The 23,235-nt window shown below is 41.8% G+C and overlaps 1 protein-coding gene across 9 annotated transcripts in view; it reads left to right on the top strand.

Annotated features, from left to right (window-relative positions):
* The window catches only part of ARFIP2 (ADP ribosylation factor interacting protein 2), a 99,735-nt gene that overhangs the window by 18,913 nt on the left and 57,587 nt on the right, over window positions 1-23,235 (top strand). For 5 of the 9 annotated variants that reach the window (XM_033948763.1, XM_033948764.1, XM_033948769.1 and 2 more), the window contains exons 2-4: window positions 10,718-10,824; window positions 21,972-22,010; window positions 22,355-22,463. In XM_033948763.1, coding sequence (XP_033804654.1) covers window positions 10,726-10,824; window positions 21,972-22,010; window positions 22,355-22,463 — 247 coding nt within the window. In that variant the 5' untranslated portion in view covers window positions 10,718-10,725. The remainder of the gene's footprint in view (window positions 1-10,717; window positions 10,825-21,971; window positions 22,011-22,354; window positions 22,464-23,235) is intronic. The other 4 variants (XM_033948767.1, XM_033948766.1, XM_033948770.1 and 1 more) reach the window with 1 other exon arrangement.

Genomic DNA, 23,235 nt, shown 5'->3' with positions numbered 1-23,235 from the left:
CAATCTGCAGACCGGATATGAAGTCAAGGGAGGTTTGCTGTCTGCCTGGAGCCAGGATTCGAGATGTCACTGCCTGTCTAGATAGACTTCTCACACCCCAAGACCACTTCCCTATGCTTCTCATCCATGTCGGAATGAACGACACTGCCAGGAACACCCCGGAGAATATACCCATAGACTTTGGAGCCTTGGGTGAGAAGCTGAGGCGGACGGGAGCATAGGTGGTCTTCTCATCGTTCCTCCCAGTTAGAGGCAAGGGAAGAGCCAGAGACGAGCGTATCCAGAGAACCAACGAGTGGCTACACGGATGGTGCAGGGAGATGAACTTTGGATTCCTGAACCATGGAGAGGCACTGCAGGGACTTCAGGGACCAGATGGACTCCATCTAACCAGCAGGGGTAAGAACGTCTTCGGACACCGACTAGCCCGTCTGCTTCGCAGGGCTTTAAACTAGGTAAGTCGGGGGAGGGCACCAGTGCAGTAGGTAACTATCCTGAGGAGGAGAGTCACAGCTCCACTTCTGAGTCACAGCTCCACTTCTGAGTCCGAGGTAAGAGCTCACATTGCAAAAAATACATTAGGGGCAACACAAACTCAGATGGGAAACTCCCCATGGGGTCCTAGCAATCACAAGGTATGGAGGGCTATGTATTTTAATGCACACAGTTTAGGCAATAAAATTCTGGAACTGGAGACCGAAATAATAAATGCTGATCTAGATGTGGTGGTGATTTCCGAAACTTGGTTCACGGACTCTCATGGGTGGGATATGGCTATACCGGGTTACAACTTACTTCGTCAGGACAGTGAGGGCAAATTAGGGGGAGGGGTAGCACTATACACTAGAGATGACATTAAAACTACGAGAATCACAGACGTCAAGTACATCGGGGAATCCCTCTGGGTAAACCTAGCCAGAGGCAACGAAAAATGCCTGTATCTTGGTATAATATACAGACCTCCAAGACAGCTGGAAAACAAAGACATAGAATTAATCAAAGACATAGAGAATATCACTTTAAGGGGGGACACTGTACTGCTAGGGGACTTCAACATGCCCGATGCAGATTGGAACACACTCTCAGCGACAACCAGTGGCAGCAGAAGGCTATTATCCGCCATTAAAGGAGCACAACTCAAACAACTGGTATTGGAGCCCACCAGGGCCCAGGCGATACTGGACCTGGTACTCACCAATGGAGAAAGCGTCTCGGAGGTCTTGGTAGGCGATAAGTTAGCCTCCAGCGACCACATGGTATGGTTCAAAGGGTAGCTAGGAGGGTGGGTGGGTCAATAGAGTGGGCAGACTTGATGGGCCTTGGCTCTTTTCTGCCGTCACTTTTCTATGTTTCTAATTGTCTGGCAGGCAAATTGAGTCGTCTTCTGCAACCTCACGAATGGACACTCAATTCCCCAACACTTCATCAGGTGTTTGCTCGCTGGGGGACCCCTCAGATAGACCTTTTTTGCATCCCCCCCTCAATTTCAAACTGCCTCAGTTTTGCTCTCGCATCTACTCTCCTCAACATCTCGAAGCGGATGCTTTTCTCCTGGACTGGAGGAATCAGTTTCTTTATGCCTTCCCTCCATTTCCACTGATTCTCAGGACTCTTGTCAAGCTCAAGACGGAATGCACCACTATAATTCTGATAGCTCCTCGGTGGCCCAGACAACCATGGTATTCCCTTCTACTTCAACTCAGCACCAGGGACCCTCTACTTCTGCCAGTTTTTCCTTCTCTGCTCACTCAGAGTCAAGGGTCCTTGCTTCATCCCAATCTGCAGTCTCTACACTTGACAGCTTGGTACCTTTCTGCATAACAGACTCGTCTCAATTTTCTCAGTCTGTTCAAGATATTTTACTTGCTTCCAGGAAGCCATCCACTCGACAGTGTTACGGCCAGAAATGGACTAGATTTTCTGCTTGGTGTTCCACTTGTCAGCTGCAGCCAATGTCTTCCTCCTTAGCATCTGTGCTGGACTATTTGTTTCACTTATCACAATCTGGACTTCAATCTACATCTATTCGAGTCCATCTCAGTGCTATTGCTGCTTTTCATCAGCCTCTTGATGGAAAACCTCTCTCTGCACATCCCGTGGTTTCCCGCTTTATGAAAGGACTTTTTAATCTTCATCCACCACTTAAACCGCCTTCAGTGGCATGGGATATTTTTTTTTTTTAATTATATATTTATAATTTTTATACAACCGATGAAAATGGTACAGAGAAATACTGAAATACACATATTAAGTCAATACAGACTGAAAACAATATACAGGTAATATACTCATTATTATAGTCCTCAAATGGGGAGGAAGGCAAGACATAAAGAAAAAACCCCTGGAGAGAAGGGATACATCAAAAACATAAAGGAAATAGCAGTACTTAGATATTAACCTACTATTAAACTAAATTCCACTCTAAATCACTTGATTCATTCTGGCTGCAATGGAGTCCCTTTACTCTCTAAGAAAAAACCTAGTTGGGCAGGCTCAAAAAATATATATTTATTCCCTTGATAGGTAATAAAACATTTACAAGGCAATCTTAACTGAAAAATTGCCCCCAATGAAATAACTTTAGGACGATATTGCAAAAATTCTTTCCTCCTGGATTGTGTCCATTTCGAGACGTCAGGAAATATATATACCCTTTCACCTAAAAAGGTGACTTGTTTCAACTTAAAGTATAATTTCAACAGCATTTCTTTATCTTGTAAGAATACAAGGGAAACTAGTAATGTTGCCCGACCCAGTAATTCAATTTCAGAGGATTGCAATATTGCTGATACATCTAATTGCTCAGTTCCACCTTCTAAAACTTTTTCTTTTTGAGCATTCTTTAAATAATAAATTTTCTATATAGGTGGAAGATTCAATTCTGATACTTTTAAAACTGTGATCATAAAGTTCTTGAAGAGTTCCTGAGAGGACATAAATTTTGCTATAGGAAAATTAAGAATCCTAAGATTCAGATTTTTTTGCTGATTTTCCAAATTTTCTATCTTCCTCAGAAACATCATTCTATCAGTCATTTGTTTAGTCAGCAAATTTTTATTCTCAGTTGTTAGTTTTTCTAATTTAGAGAAGTCAATCTTCTGCTGTTGAACTGATGTCTCCAAAAGGGTTATCCTGGAAGAGGTGTTTAAAGTAATAGAAATAAAGTTTGTACAAACCGAGTGCAGGTTTTCAATTGCAGACCATATAGAGTCAAGGGTCACTGCCTGTGGTTTCTCCAGCGGCTTGAGGGGGGAGATAACTGCCAGGTTTCCATAGGCTGAGTCTCCAGAGAACAAACTCCGGGCTCCCTCACCCTCCCCACCGCTGGTTCCCTCAGGATTAACGCTTCCATGTTGCAACGATTCCTGTGCCAGAATCGGCAGCGCTGTAATCACATCCGGGTCAGCCTCGGGTGCAGTACGCGTCATGCTCGATGTGTTCGGCATGTCCTCCAACTGCGACCGCTCTCCCGAAGTTTCGCCGGGCATTGGGGGCGTGTGCGGTCCTCGTGGGCTCAGCGAAGGTTCGCCGTCCAAGCTGTGATCCACCCCAATCACAGCAGCAGATATGCCCGGTAAGTAGGTTGGGACTGCATACGATGTTATGGCAGTCTGTCGTGGGGTTGAAGAGCCAGATAAAGGTGGAGGAAAACCTCTCTGTTTTCCCCTTCTTTTAGGCATCGAAGAAAAATGTTTAAGCAATCTAACTCGAAAAAAATTGCCGTGGGAAGAGGAGCTCTCAAACCAACGTCTGCTCAAATCGCCATCTTGTCTCCCCCCACCCCCCAGTGGCATGGGATCTTAATGTTGTTTTGGCTCAACTGATGAAGCCTCCTTTTGAACCACTTGACAAGGCTCACCTCAAGTATCTCACTTGGAAAGCTGTATTCTTGATTGCCCTCACATCTGCTCAAAGAGTCAGTAAGTTACAAGCTTTGGTTGTGGACCCACCTTTCACAGCTTTTCACCATGACAAGGTGGTCCTCCGTACTCATCCTAAATTCTTACCTAAAGTTGTTTCAGAATTTCACATCAATCAATCTATTGTTCTGCCAGTGTTTTTTCCAAAGCCTCATTCTCATCCTGGAGAAGTGGCACTTCATACTTTGGACTGCAAACATGCCTTGGCTTTCTACCTCCAACACACTCAACCTCACAGAACATCTCCTCAACTTTTCATCTCCTTCGATCCGAATAAGTTGGAACGTCCTATCTCGAAGCGTACCATCTCCAACTGGATGGCTGCTTGCATCTCTTTCTGCTATGCTCAGGCTAGTCTTCCTCTGCAGGGTTGAGTGACGAGCCACCAAGTTCGAGCTATGGCGGCTTCTGTAGCTTTCCTCAGATCAACTCCTATTGAGGAAATCTGCCACTTGGTCCTCGGTTCATACTTTCACCTCTCACTACTGTCTGGATACTTTATCCAGGAGGGATGGCCATTTTGGCCAATCTGTTTTGAAAAATCTTTTTTCTTAAATTGCCATCCCATTTTGCTTAGCTTGGAGGTCACCCATGTGTGAGAATATGTTGCCTGCTTGTCCTGGGATAAAGCACAGTTACTTACCATAACAGTTGTTATCCAGGGACAGCAGGCAGATATTCTCACAACCCACCCACCTCCCCTGGTTGGCTTCTTAGCTAGGTATCTGAACTGAGGATCCTCATAGGAGACGCGCCCCCTAGTTCGGGCGGGAAAGCACATGCGCATGCGTGGTGCAGCACTCGGAAGCTCTTAGAAAGATCTTCAAGCAAGTCTGCTTTCGAGGCTGTCCGCTGCGGGGCTCCGTCGGTGACGTCACCCATGTGTGAAAATATCTGCCTGCTGTCCCTGGATAACAACTGTTACGGTAAGTAACTGTACTTTCTGGTATTGTCAAATATATTTATTGAGCCCAACAGAAAAGGAAATGCAGAACGTTCAAACTGATACAAAAAAGCTCAGTTTTCAACAAGTACAAGGCAACCCCACCAATCCACCCCTCAAACCCTCCCCCATTCCCCCCTCTACCCCCCACCCCCAGTCCTCCTTCAAGCTGCTGCTTTTCTGGTATATCAGTAGCATAAAACCTCTCAGGGAATCTGTAGGATCAAGGAGCAAAAGGGGGTACTCAAGATAAGGCAATAGTGGAAAGACTGAATTCTTTGCTTCAGTCTTTACAGAAGATAATGCAAGAGTTCTACCTGAACTGAAAATGCTTTCAAAGGTAATGATGTGGAGGAAATGAAAGAAATCTCGGTGAACCTGGAGGACATACTGAGCCAAATTGACAAGTTAAAGAGTGATAAATCATCTGGACCAGATGGTATACATCCCAAATTGCTGATCTGTAACTTATCTCTAAAATCCTCCATATTACCTGAAGAGGGTGGCCAATGTTAATCTGAGTTTTAAAGGGTTCCGGAGTGATTTGGGAAATTAAAGACTGGTAAGCCTGACTTCAGTGCTGGGCATAATAGTGGAAACTTATTATTAAAAATATATAGATATGGAACACATAGACAAATTTAATTTAATGGGACAGAATCAGCAGTAAGAATCTACTTCTTACTGGTATCGTTCAGTGTTGCCTCTCCCCTTTGCAATCTGTGCAAAACTCTGCTGCGTGAATCATCTTCTACCAACCTTGCTACGCTCATGTCACCCCTCTTCTTAAGACACTTCACTGGCTCCCTATCTGCCATCGCATACAGTTCAAGATCTTATTGCTGACCTACAAGTGTGTTCATTCTGCTGCCCCTCAATATTTTTCCTCTCTTCTCTCTCCTTATATACCTCCCAGAGAACTCCGTTCCTCAGATGTCACTCTTTTTTTTTTTTAACATTATCCTTCTCCTCCACTGCCAATTTCAGACTTTGTTCCTTTCATCTAGCTGCCCCCTACCCAAGTTTGTCCATCAAGCCCCCTTCCATTCCCTTGTTTAAAAGCAGACTGAAAACCCACTTTTTTGATATAGCTTTCAATCCTTAACCCTACTCCTCTGCCTTCCAACCCAGCCAGCTGATTAATCGTTCCCCTTAACTGTATCGATGACATCTTGTTTGTCTGTCTTGCCTGGTTAGATTGTAAGCTCTTTCGAGCAGGGACTGTTTTCTTACTCTTTGTGACTTTGTACAGCGCTGTGCACATCTGGTAGCGCTATAGAAATAATTAAACTAAACTAAACCTTAAGTTTGTATACCGCATCATCTCCATAAAGATAGAGCTCGGCACGGTTTACAGGTAATTCAATAAATGAGGGAAGGACAGAATCAGAAATTAGAGGTTATGAAGAGGATAGCTTTACATTTTGGAGAAAAGCCAGGTTTTCAGATGCTTTCGGAATAATTGAAATGAGCCTTGGTTCCGCAGTGGGTCAGGGAGGTTATTCCAAAGCTCAGTGAATTTGAAGAAAAGGGATTTCCCTAATTTACCTGCATACATGACGCCTTTTAATGAGGAGAAAGATAGTTTGAGTATGTGGGCGGATCTGGTAGTGTCAGGTTTTGAAGAATTCCAGTATAGTGGGATTAGGGGAGGAAGAATGCCATGTAGGATCTTGAAAATTAGGCAGGTACATTTAAAGTGAATCCTAGAAATCACCAGAAGCCAATGAAGTTTTGACAGAAGCAGGGAAACATGATCAAATTTGCTTTTTGCAAAGATCAAACTAGCCACAGTGTTCTGGAGCCGCTGAAGTCTTTGAAGATTTTTCTTGGTTAGACTTAGATAGATGGAATTACAATAGTCCAGTCTGGAAAGAATGATTGATTGTACAAGAACAGCAAAATGTTAATAGTAGTAGTAGTAGTAGTAGCATGGGTCCAGCTAAATAAACATGTGGATAAAGGTGAGCCAGTCGATGCAGTTCTCTTTTATGCATATTCATTGTGGATATCCTAAAAACCTGACAGGCAAGGGGATACTCCAAGACTGACTTGTGAAACACTGCTCTATCATATCTCCCCTAAGCTGTCTCTTCTCCAAGCTGAAGATTCCTAGCCAGTTTAGTCTTTCCTCAGGGAAGTCATCTATCCCCTTTATTATTGTCATCGCCTTTCTAATTTATATCTTTTTTTGAAATGTTGTGACCAGAATTGCACAGAGTATTCAAGATGCAGTTGCAACATGGATCAATACAAAGGCATTATAACATTCTCATTTTTGTTTTTCATTCCTTTCCTGATAATTCCTAACATTATATTTGTGTTCTTAACTGCCTCTGCACACTGATCAGAGGATTTCAACGAATCATCAGTGATGACACTTAGATTCTTTTCCTGGGTGATGACTTCTAATGTGGAACCTTGTATCACATAGCTATAGTTTGGATTCTTCTTTCCTACATACATCACTTTGCACTTGCTCACATTAAACGTCATCTGCCATTTTGACGCCCAGTCTCACAAGGTCCTCTTGCAATCTTTTACAATCCTCTTGTGATTTAAAAACTTTGAACAACTTTGAGTCATCAGCAAATTTAATTATCTCACTAGTTATTCCCATCTCTAGATCATTGATAAATATGTTAAAAAGCAGTGGTCTCAGCACAGACCCCTGGGAAATCCCACTATCTACTCTTTTCAATTGAGAATACCCTATTATCTGTTTTCTATCCTTTCAGTGATCCTTAATCCACAATAGGACATTAACTCCTATCCCATGACTTTCTAATTTCCTCAGGAGTTTTTCATGAGGTACATTGTCAAATACCTTTTGAAAATCCAGATACCTTGAAAATCTGGCTCATATTTATCTACATGTTCGAAGTAAGCTGCAACTTTTGCCATGTATAGCATTTGTGACAACTGGAAGTTTTATAGATGTTGACACTTTTATCACAAATTAAGATTTTCCATCAATCAATCAACCCTTCAACATTGACTCCTGATGCAGGCCTAGTGACTGAAACACAAATCATGTTGAGTCACCTGTTGACTATGCAATAAATTCATCCGTTTGAATTCCATGGTCTTTTGTCTCTTCTGGTATGGTGTTGCTTGTTCTTTAATCTCTCTCATTTTACCCGGCACTGATGTCAGATTCATTGGTCTTTAACCTAAGAATTGTACAGTCTTTCTCGTCTTCAAATCTGTAAGCTTGTATTCGATGACTTTGTATGGTGACTACTTCGCTGTTTGTCCAGCACCTCTTGTTGTAAACCGCCTCGAACTATCATGGCTTTGGCGGTATATAATAATAAAATTAATATTATTAAATTACCTTGGAAATTCAACTGTGTGTTACAGTGGCCATCCTCCAATCTTCTGGTACCATGCTAGATTTTAAAGGTTAATTACAAATTGCTAACAATAGCTCTGCAAGTTAATTTTTGAAATCTCTCGGTATTCTAGGATGTATGCCATCCTGTCCAAGCAATTTGCTACTCTTCAGTTTGTCAAATTGCTCTTCTACATTTTTCCAGTTTTACAGAATTTGTTTTAATTTCTTTAACTCATCAGCATTGAATTCCTTTTCTGGTATTTGTATTTTCCCCCACATGTTTCTAAGGGATGGGGTTCCATGACAGGGATCATGATCTTGAGGATGGGGGCTCTGAGGCATTGGGTGAATGGGTCTCTGATAGTAAAGGATTGTGAAGGGATATGTTAGAAACATAGAAAAATAGAAGATGACGGCAGATAAGGGCCATAGTCCATCAGGTCTGCCCACTCTACTGACCCACCCCCAAGTCTACTATCCTAGGGATCCCACTCCTGGTGACAGGTTCCCTTGGCTTAACCCTCTAAGGGATCCCACATGGACATCCCATTTGCTCTTAAATTCTTGCACACTGTTTGCCTCGATCACCTGCACCGGGAGCTTCAGGCTGTGGCCCCGTGTACGTGTGACTTCCGAAAATGTTAACAATGTTTCTTCCTGGTCTATTTTATCAAATCCTTTTAATATTTTAAAAGTCTCTATCAAATCCCCTCGCAGTCTTCTCTTCTCTAGGGTGAACAGACCCAGTTTTCTGAGAATTTGAGCTACAAGGAACGTCTCAGAAAACTGGGTCTGTTCACCCTAGAGAAGAGAAGACTGCGAGGGGATTTGATAGAGACTTTTAAAATATTAAAAGGATTTGATAAAATAGACCAGGAAGAAGCATTGTTAACATTTTCGGAAGTCACACGTACACGGGGCCACAGCCTGAAGCTGAGTGGCAGCAGGTTCAGGACAAATGTCAGGAAGTTCTGTTTCTCACAGCGAGTGGTTGGAGCTTGGAATGCTCTCCCGGAGGAGGTTGTGGCGGAGACTGCTGTTCTGGGTTTCAAGCGCAAGTTGGATGCACATCTTCTTGAAAACCATATTGAGGGATACGGGAAATCCGGGTTTCCCAATAGGTGTACTTAAATGGGCCGCCGCGTGCGTGGATCGCCGGACAGGATGGACTTCGGTCTGATCCGGTGAAGGCATTTCTTATGTTCTTATGAGCTCGGTGTTGTGGTGTTTGAAATTTTATTCTATATTGCTCTGCTGCTTTATGAATAATGGACTAATAATACATTGAATCAAAGGATGACAGACTTAGCAGTAAGTCTCAGAACATGAGGAATTATGGCCTTGTAGAAGAAGGAGTATGAAAGTGGGAGGGATGAAGGTCTTAGTTGGGGGAGTGAGAGTGGGCCTTGGAACATAAGAGCTGATGGCCTCAAAACATGAGGAGGGAGGAGTGGCCTATTAGAGCTATAATCTCAGTACCCTGAGGTTATGGTTTTGAGCCAGCACTGCTCCTTGTGACCCTGGGCAGGTCACTTAATTCTCTATTGCCCCAGTTACGTTAGGTAGCTTGAGTACCTGAATGTAATAACAGCTTAGACATCCTCCATTGACAGGCAGTATATACTCAAATATAAGCAGAGATTTTGGGGCACAAAAATGGGGGTCTCAGCCTATAGTCGGGTCAGCGCCCCCCTCCCCCTCTCAGACCTGTTGCAGGGCCTGCCGTAAGACCTGGTAGTCCTGTGGTGGGCTGGAATAGGAGGGATCCCACCCACCTCTGTCCCAGCTGACTGTGACAACTTTTACCTCCCTCCTGCCTCCCCCGCATACCTTTCAGTTCACTGGTGGGCCAGGACAGGAGTGATTTTCCTGTGCTCCTGCCCTGTGCAGAGCTGCTAGCTGATTGGCTGCCACGAGTTCTCGCGAGTCAAGGGAGGGAAAGGGGACAGGGAGGGAGGGAGAGGACAGGGTGCAAAGTCTGGCAGGACAAGGCAGTTGGATATTAACCCCACGCTTTATATTCAAATTAACCTTTTTTCCTCCTTTTGGAGAGGGACGGTTACCTTGGTTTATATTTGGCTTGGCTTATATTCAAGTATATACAGTAAATACTAATAAACTTGAAACTTGATGGATGATGATGACCTTTGGTGGAGAAAGGAAGGGAAAGTGGATCTTAGAATATGACATATGACTTTGGTGGCAGGTGGTAGTTGAAAATGGGTCTTGCAACATGAGAGATGATTGCCCTGGCAGGTTGCGGGGAGTGAGTCTTGTAATACGAAGACTAGTGGCCTTGGCAAGGGAGTAAAAGTGCATCTGGGAATATATGGGGTGATGGCCTGGATGGATTGAGATGGAATATGAGGATGATGTTTTTTTTTCTAGGTGGGGTAAGAGGGAGGTCTCAGAATTTGAAAGTTGATGGTCTTGGAGAGCATGGAGAGCTTCTAGCAGTAAAGATGGTCTTTGATTTGTAGCTTACTTACATTTTCTGTCTCTAATTTTTTCTTTAAGGGGTAACCATGACGGACGGGATAATGAGTAAAGCAGCCACAATGGAAATCCCCATCAATGGTAACGGAGACAGGGGAACCCTCACTGAGGATGAAAGTCTGGAGCAGGTAATTCTCATGGGCAGAGAGGAGGGAAAAAGTGAACGAGATCTGTCCAAGGTTAAATGTGACAGTTTGCCTGCCTGCCCACTGCTATAACTGCTTTCTTGAAAAATCCCACTCTATTCCTGAACAAGTTTAGTACTTTATACAATATTAAACTCATTAACAATTCCAAATGACAAACAACAACCTGAAGCGGCGAATTCCATTCCCACCGCCCAAGAACTTGCGGATCACTTTATTGAGAAAATTAACAAAATTAGTAAAACCTTTACAATAAACCAGCCCTTAACAGATGATTATGACCAAATTGTTGCAGAATCATTAATTTCTAAGTGCTCAAGATTCAAATTACCCAGTTTAAAAGAAATTGAATCCATTTTCAAATCTATTAATATTAAGGGATCTAAAGCTGATTTAATTCCACCATTCATTCTAAAGCAACACTTTGATATTTTTGGACCTTTCATTCATACTTTAGTTCCTGAAAGCCTGAACCAAAACACGGTACCATTGGCATGGAAGAAATCCATTATTCATCCTATTGTCAAAGATAAAAACGTTAGTCTTGATGACTTATCCAATTATAGGCCTATAGCTAATATTCCTTTTCTGGCAAAATTGACAGAAAAAGTAGTCTTCAACCAAATTTCAGATTTTGTAGAGAAAACTAACGTGCTGCATCCTAATCAAACGGGTTTTAGACATCACCATAGTACGGAACTTTCATTGATTGGTATGACCACCTGTATTCAATACTTTCTAGATCATCACCAATCAACTCTGTTAATCTCTATCGATCTATCTGCGGCTTTTGATACGATCGATCATCAGCTTCTTCTTCGCAGACTTCAGTCCATTGATATTACAGACCAAGTTTTTTCTTGGTTTACATCTTATTTAACAGATCGCACTTCGGCTGTTTTCTTTAAAGACTCAACTTCAAATTCCTCGTTAACTACTCATGGGGTTCCTCAAGGGTCGATCCTTTCTCCTTTATTATTTAATATTTTCCTTGCCCCGTTAGTCACTCTATGTCAATCCGTGGGTTTTCAAGTTTATGCATATGTAGACGATATTCAGCTTCTGCACTCAATAGATACCAATAAAATGTCTGATATCCAGGAGATTAATGAAAAACTTGATCTAGTTTATCACTGGCTAAATACGAACAAATTGTCACTTAACATCAAAAAATCTAATGTTATGCTATTCCCATGGAAAGAAAATTTCACTCTCAATGCTCCTATTACAATAAAAAATGTCCCCCTACAACTAGTTAACAGTATAAAAATTTTAGGGGTGACTTTTGATAACAAACTTAATTTTCATGATCATATCAGTACTATTGTTAAAACCACTTTTTATAGATTACTTAAGATTCGAGCAATTTGAATATCATTGAATGAAATTAAACGCCTTCAAATTATTCAAAACGTTTCTATTAAACTTATAACTAAATCTAGAAAATTCGATCATGTTACACCTCTTTTAAAAGACGCACATTGGCTTCCAGTCACTCATATAAACTTTGCTTGCTCACTTTTAAATCTCTTCTCAATAAAACACCGGCATTCATATATAAACTACTAATCCCTTACTATCCATGCAGAGCCTTAAGATCCAACGAACAAAATTTACTAACTATTCCTTCACTCAAGATTATCAACACAAGACGGCAGTTTATTTTTTCAGTAACCGCTCCACAGATTTGGAACGCTCTTCCAATTTACCTACGAAATGAGCATGATCTGGGAAAATTTAAAAGTAATCTAAAAACATTTCTTTTTAAAGATGCCTGTGATATTTAATCCATTAATTTTTTGACTATTGTTTTTTTAATTATATTTCATAATTATTTGTTTCCCTCATTTATTTTCCCTTTTTTGTTCTGCTTTTCTATCATGAATTGTATTTCGCTTCCCTTTGTTGCCTTATGTTATGAGTATGTTGGACTATTTTTAATTTTATGTTATTATTTAAAGTCTGTAATGTATTGTTTCCCACTGAATGTATTTTAAATTGTACATCGCTTAGAACTATGATTAAGCGATTAATCAAATGAACTATTAAACTTGAAACTTGAAACTTGAAGTGGATAGTCAATCCCATCTCATGAGATTTCTTGTAGGAAGCCTCATTTGCATAGTTTTGATCCTCCCCTCTTAACCTCAGAACTGCCCTGGAACTTTGAGTTGTCTTCCTACAAGCGAGACAGTAGGAGCTACTGTAGGTTTTTCTGCTCGTGTTTATTTTCCTTAAATTCAGTAGCCTCTGTTGGAGCTGGAAAACGTCCTTCTGTTTCGATAAAGGTGCAATCCAGACAAGGTGCTGCTTCCTCGTGAGCGTAATCTTCAGTGGTTTCCCCAGATGAGAAAAGGAGACTGTGAGGGGATATGATTGAGACCTTCAAAATACTAAAAGGAATCGACAAAATAGAGCAGAAAAAATTATTTACATTGTCCAATTTGACACAGACAAGAGGACATGGAATGAAGCTAAGGGGGGACAAGTTCAGGACAAATGTCAGGAAGTTCTGCTTCACGAAAAGAGTGGTTGACACCTGGAATGCTCTCCCAGAGGAGGTTATTGGGGAATCGACCGTCCTAGGATTCAAAAGCAAACTAAATGCACATCTCCTACGAGAGGCATAGAAGGACATGGGTGACTAAAAATTACACCAGGTGTACACCTGGCGGGGCCTCCATGTGTGCGGATCGCTGGACTTGATGGACCGAGGGTCTGATCTGGAGATGGCGCTTCTTATGTTCTTATGAGTCTGTAGAATGACCACTTGGTCTTTACACACCTTTATGAAGTTTTATAGGATAGATGTGGCGGCCAAGGGGGATTCCACATTTGGATCTTCAGTTCTGGAGGCAGGCTCATCAATCCCACTCTAAATTTTTTTTTAATTCTTTATTTATAATTTATAACATTTGACAATCTTATCAGTCAAATAAAAGGAAAAAATGCAATGCCCACAGACATATCCATAGCAAGCACAATAGCATTTTGCACAAAATAACAAGGAAATAAATAGAGACCCGCATTCAAGATGCGACATTCCCCTTCCCCTCCTGTTTTATCCCTCCCCTTTTTCCCTCCTTTTATTTTTATTTACATAATGTAATTAAAAACCTCCCTCTCCCCCTCCTTCCTCTCGTCACCCACCCATCTCAATTATGTCCTTGTCTTGTCCATAATTCCCCCCCATTTTTTTTCTTTATGCAATTTTAAATATTGTAAATATCTTTTTAATTTCTATTATTGTAAACCGACCAGATATCTGTGATGGTCGGTATATCAAGCTACAAATAAGCTTGAAATAAACAAATCACAAAGTATTGTTAGTCCACAATAAGTGGAGGAGTGGCTGAAATTAGACTGAAACAATTAACAAGTAACTTTATAAAAGGAAAAAAAGGATGGAGCTAGATGATCTCAGAACATATCCTCACTGAGCTCATATTTGGGAATAACAGGTTCACGCAATAGATACACTTTGCCCTTTGGCTGAAATAAATTTTGACAGCTGCTGAGGCTCAAAGAAAACATACTGATTCTCTTTATAAACCAAAACACACTTACAGGGGTATCTCAAAACGAATGTTGCCTCTACCTGAGGTCTCAAAATAAGAAATTGTTTCCTTCTCTTCTGTGTAAAACGAGATACATCTTACACTATTTGTCATAAAGAGAACATCTTTATACTTGAAAAAAGTTTAAGCATCCATTCCCTATCTGAATCTATGGCAAATTGTAGCAGCAAAGTAGCAGTAACCTAAACTTCAGTATCCGACCTCTCCAGGAAATTAGATAAATCCAAACTATCAGCAGATAAATTCTGCTGATTAGGATTTTGAGATTTAACTCTCCGAGGTGGGTTTGAGGTCTCTGGTACTTTTAAACATATCACATGTGCTGATATAGGAAATACTTTGGGAAAATTTATAATCTACAGATTAAATTTCCTTGTAACATTGTCCAACATGTCTAACTTGAAATGTAAATTTCCACTGTCTTTAACCCAAGTTAAAGCCTGTGTTTCAACAACTTTTAATCTGGACTCATGTTCTTCCGTCTTTTTTTCCCAGACATGTTACTTTAATCTTTAAATCCAAATTTTCTGAAAGCACCGTCATATAGAGCAAGAAAAGTTGCTGTATTTGAGTTCCCAAAGAAAATTGCAAACTAGATATTGCCTCCTATATTGTCTCCATATTGAAAACCTTTGGCCTTTGGCATTTCCAGAACCCACTGTAGGAATCAAAGTACCTGTATTCACGGCAGTCACTTTTGTCATTGGGGAAACTTCGTGACCTGTTCCTTCCCATTCACTGATAGCACTGATGTTAATAAAGTTGGCTTCTCTAGCCTCTGTCCAGAGTTGTTCCCTGCACTCTGTTGGTTTGGTAAAAGAAAGTCTCGGGCCGGTTCCGCCTCCAGCAACTTCTTCGTCGCCTCGGGACGAATCAGTGGACTACGCTCCTCCAGAGATAAGGTGGCACCTCGAAGGAGAAGTTACATGCCTCTCCAAGCCGAAGAGCCCTCCGGTTCCTGTGTTTGGGCTCCTCACTCCACAAGGCATCCATCGGTCCGGTTGATACACCAGAGCTTAGGTTGATAATCCGGAGCTTAGGTAAAATTAGGAAAAAGTTTTGACAGAAACCCCGACGGCGTCTCCGTGCAGGCTTCAAGCCACCATCTTTGGTAAACTCCTCCCCAGGAGTCAATCCTACCCTAAATTTAAGGAACTGCTCTGTTAGGTCCAACTTGTTCAGGAACAGAATGGGATTGTAAAGAAGGAAAGGTTAGATAATCTTCTTTCTTGTAAATCCACACTCTGTTCCTGAAGCCCGCCCTGGGAGTTACTTTTTTGCCGCTTTTCTGCCTCTATAAGTAACGGTAAATTGGATGTCTAATTCACTGGATCAGCCTTTCCAAGCATAACATCCGAAAGGCGTGCTTTAGTCCAAGAGTATCTCATTCATGTGCACCCATCTTGTTAGTGCAGGCTGAGTCTCTATTCTGTTGTTCAGTTGTCTAATGCTAGTTCTACATATTTGAAATGTTGATTATTATGAGCAGATTACACTTGTTTCTCAGGAAGTATCCCCCTCCTCTCCCCTTTTCTATGTCCTATACAGCCAAGAAATCACCTTGGATCTCAGAAGAAACCAGAAAAGTAACAGAAGAAAGAAGACAAGCAAAACTATCTGGTGATAGAGACAAAGTATCACAAATAAGCCGAGAATTTCAACATCAAGTTTGGCAAGACAAAGAATGATATCTCAAGGATATTTGTCTGAAATTTGAATCAGAACATGTAAATAGAAAAACCAGATTAGCTTTTCAGGAGATTAACAGATTGCGGCAGAAATTCCATCCTCAACTGGAGATGTTTAAAGATGCCAGTGAAATAATACTGAATGATCCAAAGAGCATTAAAAAGAGATGGTAAGAATATACAGAAAATTTATACAAACAAGGTAATGAGGATAACATTGGAGAAATTGAACTGGAAACTGAAGCAGAAGAAGAACCAGATATTTAAAAAGAAGAAGCCATAGCAGCGATTTAAAGCTTTATCGATAAACAAGTCACCTGGTATCAACAGTATTACAATTGAATTAATAAAAGGCTCAGAAGGTGCTATCATGGCCCTCACTCGACTGTGTCAACAGATTTGGAAGGAACAAACATGGCCAACCGATTGGAGAAGATCACTGTTCATACCTATATCGAAGAAAGGTGACACCAAGGACTGTAACAACTACAGAACAATTGCATTAATTCCACACACCAGCAAAATATGGCTGAAAATAATTCAACAAAGGCTCCAATCATACGTTGAGCAAGAACTACCCAAAGTACAGGCTGGTTTCAGAAAAGGTCGAGGAACAGGAAACATTATTGCCAATGATAGATGGATATTGGAGAAGAGCAAAGAATACCAAAAACCCCTATGCCTTTACTTAATTGACTACAGAAAAGCTTTTGACTGTGTGGATCACAATAAACTATGGAGAACTCTAGTGCAAATGGGAATACCGAAATACATAACACAGCTGATAGAGAGCCTATATGAAAATCAAGAAGCTGCAGTAAGAACTGAATATGGAAACACTGATTGGCATCAAGCAAGGATCAAGCAAGGATGCATCTTGTTACCTTACCTGTTCAACCTTTATGGCGAAGCCATCTTCAGAAAAGCAAATCTGAAAGAAAGAGCATCAGTTTCAAAGTTGGTGGTCGAAATATAAACAACCTGAGTTATGCAGACGATACAATGCTCATCACCAGCAGCAAAGACAACATGCTGTATCTACTGAGAAAACTTGAAGCCAAAAGTCATAACATGAGATTAGAACTGAACATAAACAAGACGAAGATCATGAACATGGAAAATAATGAAGATTTTGAGCTTGAAGGTGATAGAATAGAAATTGTAAAGTATTTCAATCTCCTGGGCTCTTTTGTAAACAAAGGACCAACTAGCAAGGAGGAAATACTCCGCAGAATAGCACTTGGTCGCTCTTCAATGAAGGCTCTCGCCAAAGTATTCAAAGGCAAGGAGATAACATTCCAAATGAAGATCAGACTTGTCCATGCACTCATTTTCTTAGTGTTCAGTTACAGATGCAAAAGCTGGACGCTAAGGAAACAAGACTGAAAGATTGACTCACATGAACTTTGGTGCTAGAGATTTTAGGCGTGCCCTGGACTGCCAGAAGAACTAATAAATTGATTCTGGAAGAGGTCAAACCGGCTATGTCACTCGAAGCCCAAATGATGAAGTTACGACTGTCCTATTATGGTCCCACCATCAGAAGAGAGAGATCACTGGAGAAGGACATCATGTTTAGGAAGATTGAAAGAACTAGGTGAATAGGGCGACCTGCAATCAGATGGGTGGACATGTTGAAAACAACCATGGGGATGATGCTGCAGGACCTTTCCAGACTAGCACAAAACAATTTCTTTTTAGATCTACAATTCATTAAGAGTTAGATTACTAAGGACATCGATCGTGTCCCACCCACTTTGCGACCTGATTTTCCTCCGACTGAATTCACTAACCTCATGGCCTATCATCCTCAGATCCGATCCACGCATGCAAATGAGGGGAAACGGCATGCAAAGTAGGAAGGGCGCAATTCACTAAACAAATTCAGGCACACCAACTGGGCTGGCCGATCCAAAAACAAGCAATTGCTGAGGACCAGTCGCTTGTGTTAAAACCCTGCTCTCTGCCCCGATTCAAGTTTATTTAAATTTTAATATACCGACCATCAACGTGTACCTGGCTGGTTTACCTAGCTCTGGCCACCCTGCTCTCTGCCGCGATTCTCCTGCTCTGGCCGCCCTGCTCTCTGCCCCGATCTCCTCCTGCTCTCTGTCCCGATCTCCTCCTGCTCTCTGTCCCGATCTCCTCCTGCTCTCTGCCCCGATCTTCTCTTGCTCTCTGCGCCGATATCCTCCTGCTCTCTGCGCCGATATCCTCCTGCTCTCTGCCCTGATCTCCTCCTGCTCTCTGCCCTGATCTCCTCCTGCTCTCTGTCCCGATCTCCTCCTGCTCTCTGCCCCGATCTCCTCCTGCTCTCTGCCCCGATCTCCTCCTGCTCTCTGCCCCGATCTTCTCCTGATCTCTGCCCCGATCTCCTCCTGCTCTCTGCCCCGATCTCCTCCTGCTCTCTGCCCCGATATCCTCCTGCTCTCTGCCCCGATCTCCTTCTGCTCTCTACCCCGATCTCCTCCTGCTCTCTGCCCCAATCCTGCTTCTCCTGCTCTCTGCCCTGACTCTCCTGCCCTTCCTTGCAGTTCAAGCCCGTGGTTTTAACCTACAGGTTTAAAGCAGGTTAAAACTACGGGCTTGTGAAAAAGTAAAAAACAAAAGTAATAAAAGTTTTCTTTCCAGCTCTGTCGGGCATGGAGGGCCAGCGCATTTGCAGACCATCTACAGATGGTCTGCGCATGCTTCGGGATCGCTGGAGAGCAATCTGTGCAGTCAGTTGGGGCGTGATTCCGATCGCCCTCATTTGCATGAGGGTGCTTGATGAATCAGCTTCCCGGCCACGGATCAGATCGGATCCGTGGCCTTAGTGAATCTATCCCTAAGTCACTAGAACTCGAGCACCAGTCGATGGCCCCTAATAACATACAGGTTGAACTGTTTGCATTGTTACCAACTGGAAGTTACAGGGCAGTTCTGAAGTAAGAGGGAAGGATCAAAACTATGCAAATGAGGCTTCCTACAAAATAAGATGAACTACCCACTTGTTCAGAAATAAGAGTGGGATTTACCACACCTCGATCATTATTTGCATTTGTCTTCTGCGGTCCTGCTTCCAGCGCTTCAGCTGTGAACACAAAACAGAAGTATTTTTTAAGCAATTCAGCCTTAAATTTATCAACTTCTACTTATTTCTAACCTTCTTCACCTTTGAGTCTTGCAATGCCACTTTTGCACTTCTTTCTATTATTAATACACCTAAAAAATGTCTTGTCGCCCTAATTTACTGTGTCAGCTATTTTTTCTTCCATTTTGTATCTTTGCTTTTCTGACCAGCTTCTACATATTTTAGCCTGTCTTCCTTTTTCTACGATCTTTTGTAGTTAATGAAAGCTAAACTCTTTAGCCTTACCTTTTCAGCTATTTCTTTCAAGAACAAAAGCAACCTTCTTTTCCACTTACTTTCCTTACAAAATGGTTTGTTGCCCTTACAATAGCTCCTTTCAATTTTGCCCACTGCTTTCCTACTACTTCCAGATGTTTCCATCCAGACAATAATTCCTTGCTATAATCACCCATCTGAACAAAGTTATTTTTTTTTTAAGTCTAAAACCTTTACTTTTGAATGAACCCTCTCTACACTTGTCTTAATATTAAACCATACCATGTGGTGATCACTGGATGCCAGATGATCACCCACTGTAACATCAGAAACACTTTCTCTGTTTGTTCCGAGGAGGGGCCTGAGGCTCTGATTGGCCTAAGTTGTTTAAGGCCCCCTCCTATGAGAGGGACCTTAAACAACCTGGGCCAATCAGAGCCTTAGGCCCCATCCCCGGATGTACCAGAGAGGAGCCTAAGGCCCTGATTGGTCCAGATGCATAAGGCTCCTCCCATAGGAGGGGCCTTACCTGGACCAATCAGAGCCTCAGGCCCCTCCCCAGTGCATCCCAGGATATACCGAGGAGGAGAAAGCTCGCCATTTTGAAGAGGTGGGCCAACTGGCCAGAGGGAGTAGGCACCCCTCTGGCCTGCCATCTAGGGGGAGAGGGCAAAGGTTGTTGGAGGCAAGGGGTAGGGGTTGTGTTGTGGCGGGAGAGTGTGGGCATCTCTCCTGCTGCCAAGGGGGTGTTGGGGGGTGTATTGCTTGGCGGGGAGAGAGTGGGCATCTCTCCCGCTGCCAGGGTGTGTAGGGTTATAAGTGTCGGCAACACAGTAGGAAAGAGTGGGCATCTCTTTTGCTGAACTTCAATTTGGGTTTGGGTTTTCTTTTTAATTATAATTTGCATGGGTGGGGGGAGCTGAGCTGTCAAGCCTTACTTTCCTGTCAGTGCCTGAGGCAATAAGCACTCAGGCGCTGATCAGAAAGTAAGGCAACTACAGCTCAGACCTATCGGTAAATTTTGGATGCAAATGTGGCACAACGAGGTTAGAGAATCACTTAGCGATTTTATGAAAATTGCTCGGAGTGATCATTTCACTATTAATGACCTGGTTGTACTACATTGGCATGGCAGTATAGGAAGCTGCTAGAAAACTCAGAAAAGACCTCCCTAAGCCGTTTTGATAATCCACCGTTAAAATACGTGTACGCTAAATCAGCTGGAACCTATTTAGCAAGCACATTAAAGGCATATTTTTGTTTTGAGAGTCTAGAATGACCCGATCCCACATGGGCTCCATTACCAGCTGCTGGAACAGTTCTTGTAGAGAATCCAGGATCTCTCTGCTTCTAGAAGATCCTGCAATAGGGAATACCCCAATCAAAATCCAGCATGTTAAAATCACCTATTAGTAAAAATTCCCCTTTTACAGCTATATTCTGAATGTCTGGTATTAAGTCTCTATCCACAACTTCTGTCTGAAGAAGGCCTGTATATCACATCAATGTAAATTCATTTTCCATTCCTTCTTTCCAGATTGACCCAGGTAGTATAAAGAAATAAAATAAAAAAACAAAGGAAATAAGGTGATAAATTCAATGCATTTTATGACGAGCTGTCGAAAGTAACCCCTATTCAGATCAGAAAAAACCAAATGTTGACAAATATCAGTATATATAAGAAAAGCATGAAAGTATATTGGGGATAGAAAGAGGGAGAAGTGAGTGGACAGGAGACAGAAAGGTGGCAGAGTAATTTTAAATGTCTTTATAGTGGGAAAGAAAGCCCAGATCTAGATCTTTGTTAAGTCAAGGTTTATTAAAAATTTCTTATACCACTTAATCCAAAATTCAAAGCGGTGTACAATAAACTACATAATCACCATACAATAATACAAAACAGAAGATTAAAACCAAAATACGTCTGGTAGGTGTCAAAATGCCGTATCATTTTGATTTCAAAGGTTTTACGTTCTTGAATTGTCTTTAAAGTTCCCTTTTACTATTCTCACCATAAAACCATTGTTTCAAATTAGGTGGCTGATGGAAGGCCAGCACAGATGGAGCTGAGAATATTTCTTTTACTAATTCATTTTCCTGGAGTAGTGGTTGTAGATCTCTTATAATTTTCTTAGTTCTTCCAGCTCTGGAATGTATGTCTTTATCAAGGGAGTCTTGTCTCTGGTTTTCTTGTCCTTGTAGTGTAGTAAGTTTTCTCTGGGATGAGGCAATATTCTTGGAGACTATTTTAGGGTTGTATCCTTTTTGTTTGAAAGATTCAGTCAGGGTCTTTAGGTGTTTATCTCTGTCTGTTGGGTAAGAGCAGATGCGGTGGTATCGTGTGGCTTGGCTGTGTATAATGGATTTTTTTATATGTGAATGGTGAAAGCTAGAATTGTGGAGGTAGCTGCATCTGTTCACAGGTTTCTTGTATATAGATGTTTGTATGTAACCATTGTTGATAGAGACTGTGGTATAGAATGAAGTTAAGAGGTGATAAGCTCAGGAGTAATCTAAGGAAATACTTTTTTACAGATTGGTCCCATGCCTAGTCCAGATTTCACAGTATTGCTGGTGAGTAGTGCAGTCCTTGGCTGCTTCTCTCCCTTCTTCACTACAGTTCCTTGTGACTCTGGGCAAGTCACTGAACCCTCCTTTGCCCCAGATACAAAAATAACAAAACCTCAAAGCTCCACAAGGTACATATTTCAATTTTCGTACAGTCTTTAAGTGGAGTCCCATTGTTATAATTGGTTTTAATTGACGGAGAAAAAAGACACAGAGCAAAAACTCCACTTAAAGGAGAAAATCATCTGTGTCCAAAAACCCTGTACTAATGCACGTTCAAATTAAACTCTTCCTTTATCTAAGTCTCTTAATGACTGCATTTTGCTGTGTTTTGTTTTGTTTTTTTCTAGGATCTGCAGCAGGTGATGGTGTCTGGACCAAACCTGAATGAAACCAGCATAGTTTCCGGAGGTTATGGGGGCACAACAGAGGGGATCATACCTACTAATTCAATTAAAGGTAAATGATATCTAATATAATCACACCTTAAGGAATTCCATAGACAGACTTGTGATTTTCTTCTTTGTCTTGTATAGTACTGTAAGGAGCTAATGTTAATATCTCTGAAACCTTAAACACTACTCTTTCACTCCCCTTTAGCACTGTGTTCTGCCAGCATCCCCTTGGCTTTCCCTTCTGCCCCTTCCCCAAACATAGTCCATTCCAGGCCCCACTCGCTGTACTATGTCAGGTTTCCCTCTGACTTCCAATGCCAGGCTTCCCTTTATCCTATTGTGTTGTGCTGTGCTAGTTTATCCCTTTGCTGTAACCTTGTACTATGCTAATCTTCCTCCATATTTGTGCCTTGTTTCCCCTTCCCTGTAACTGTATATGTTGCCAGGATTTTTCAGAATATAGCTATACCATGCCAGGTCTCCCACCATATTCACTTGCTGTGCCAGATACTCCACTATGTTATTCCATACTATGCTAGTGATTGCTCTGTCTGCACCAAACTCCACATCTTTCCACCATGCCACTTATTTGTGTAGTCTGGTGTATGCATTGAAAGTGGGATAACCTTATATTTATTAGACTCATGGATAGTTAGGAATCAATAGCATGTATCTGCATCAGTCATGATTCTACTGCAGATCTACCTGCTTTCATTAAATCCACCTGTGCTCATCAAAAGTTAGATGGCGGTCCAAAATCACCCCAAATATTTTAATCATTTTTTTATCTGATAGTCCTGGCCATTCAATCTCTGACATTCAATTTGCTGATGACA

The sequence above is a fragment of the Geotrypetes seraphini genome, chromosome 6, assembly GCF_902459505.1.
Source record: "Geotrypetes seraphini chromosome 6, aGeoSer1.1, whole genome shotgun sequence".
Classification (NCBI taxonomy): Eukaryota; Metazoa; Chordata; class Amphibia; order Gymnophiona; family Dermophiidae; genus Geotrypetes; species Geotrypetes seraphini.
Note: the sequence above shows the minus strand (reverse complement) of the source record. Positions and strands in the feature narration are given on the sequence as shown.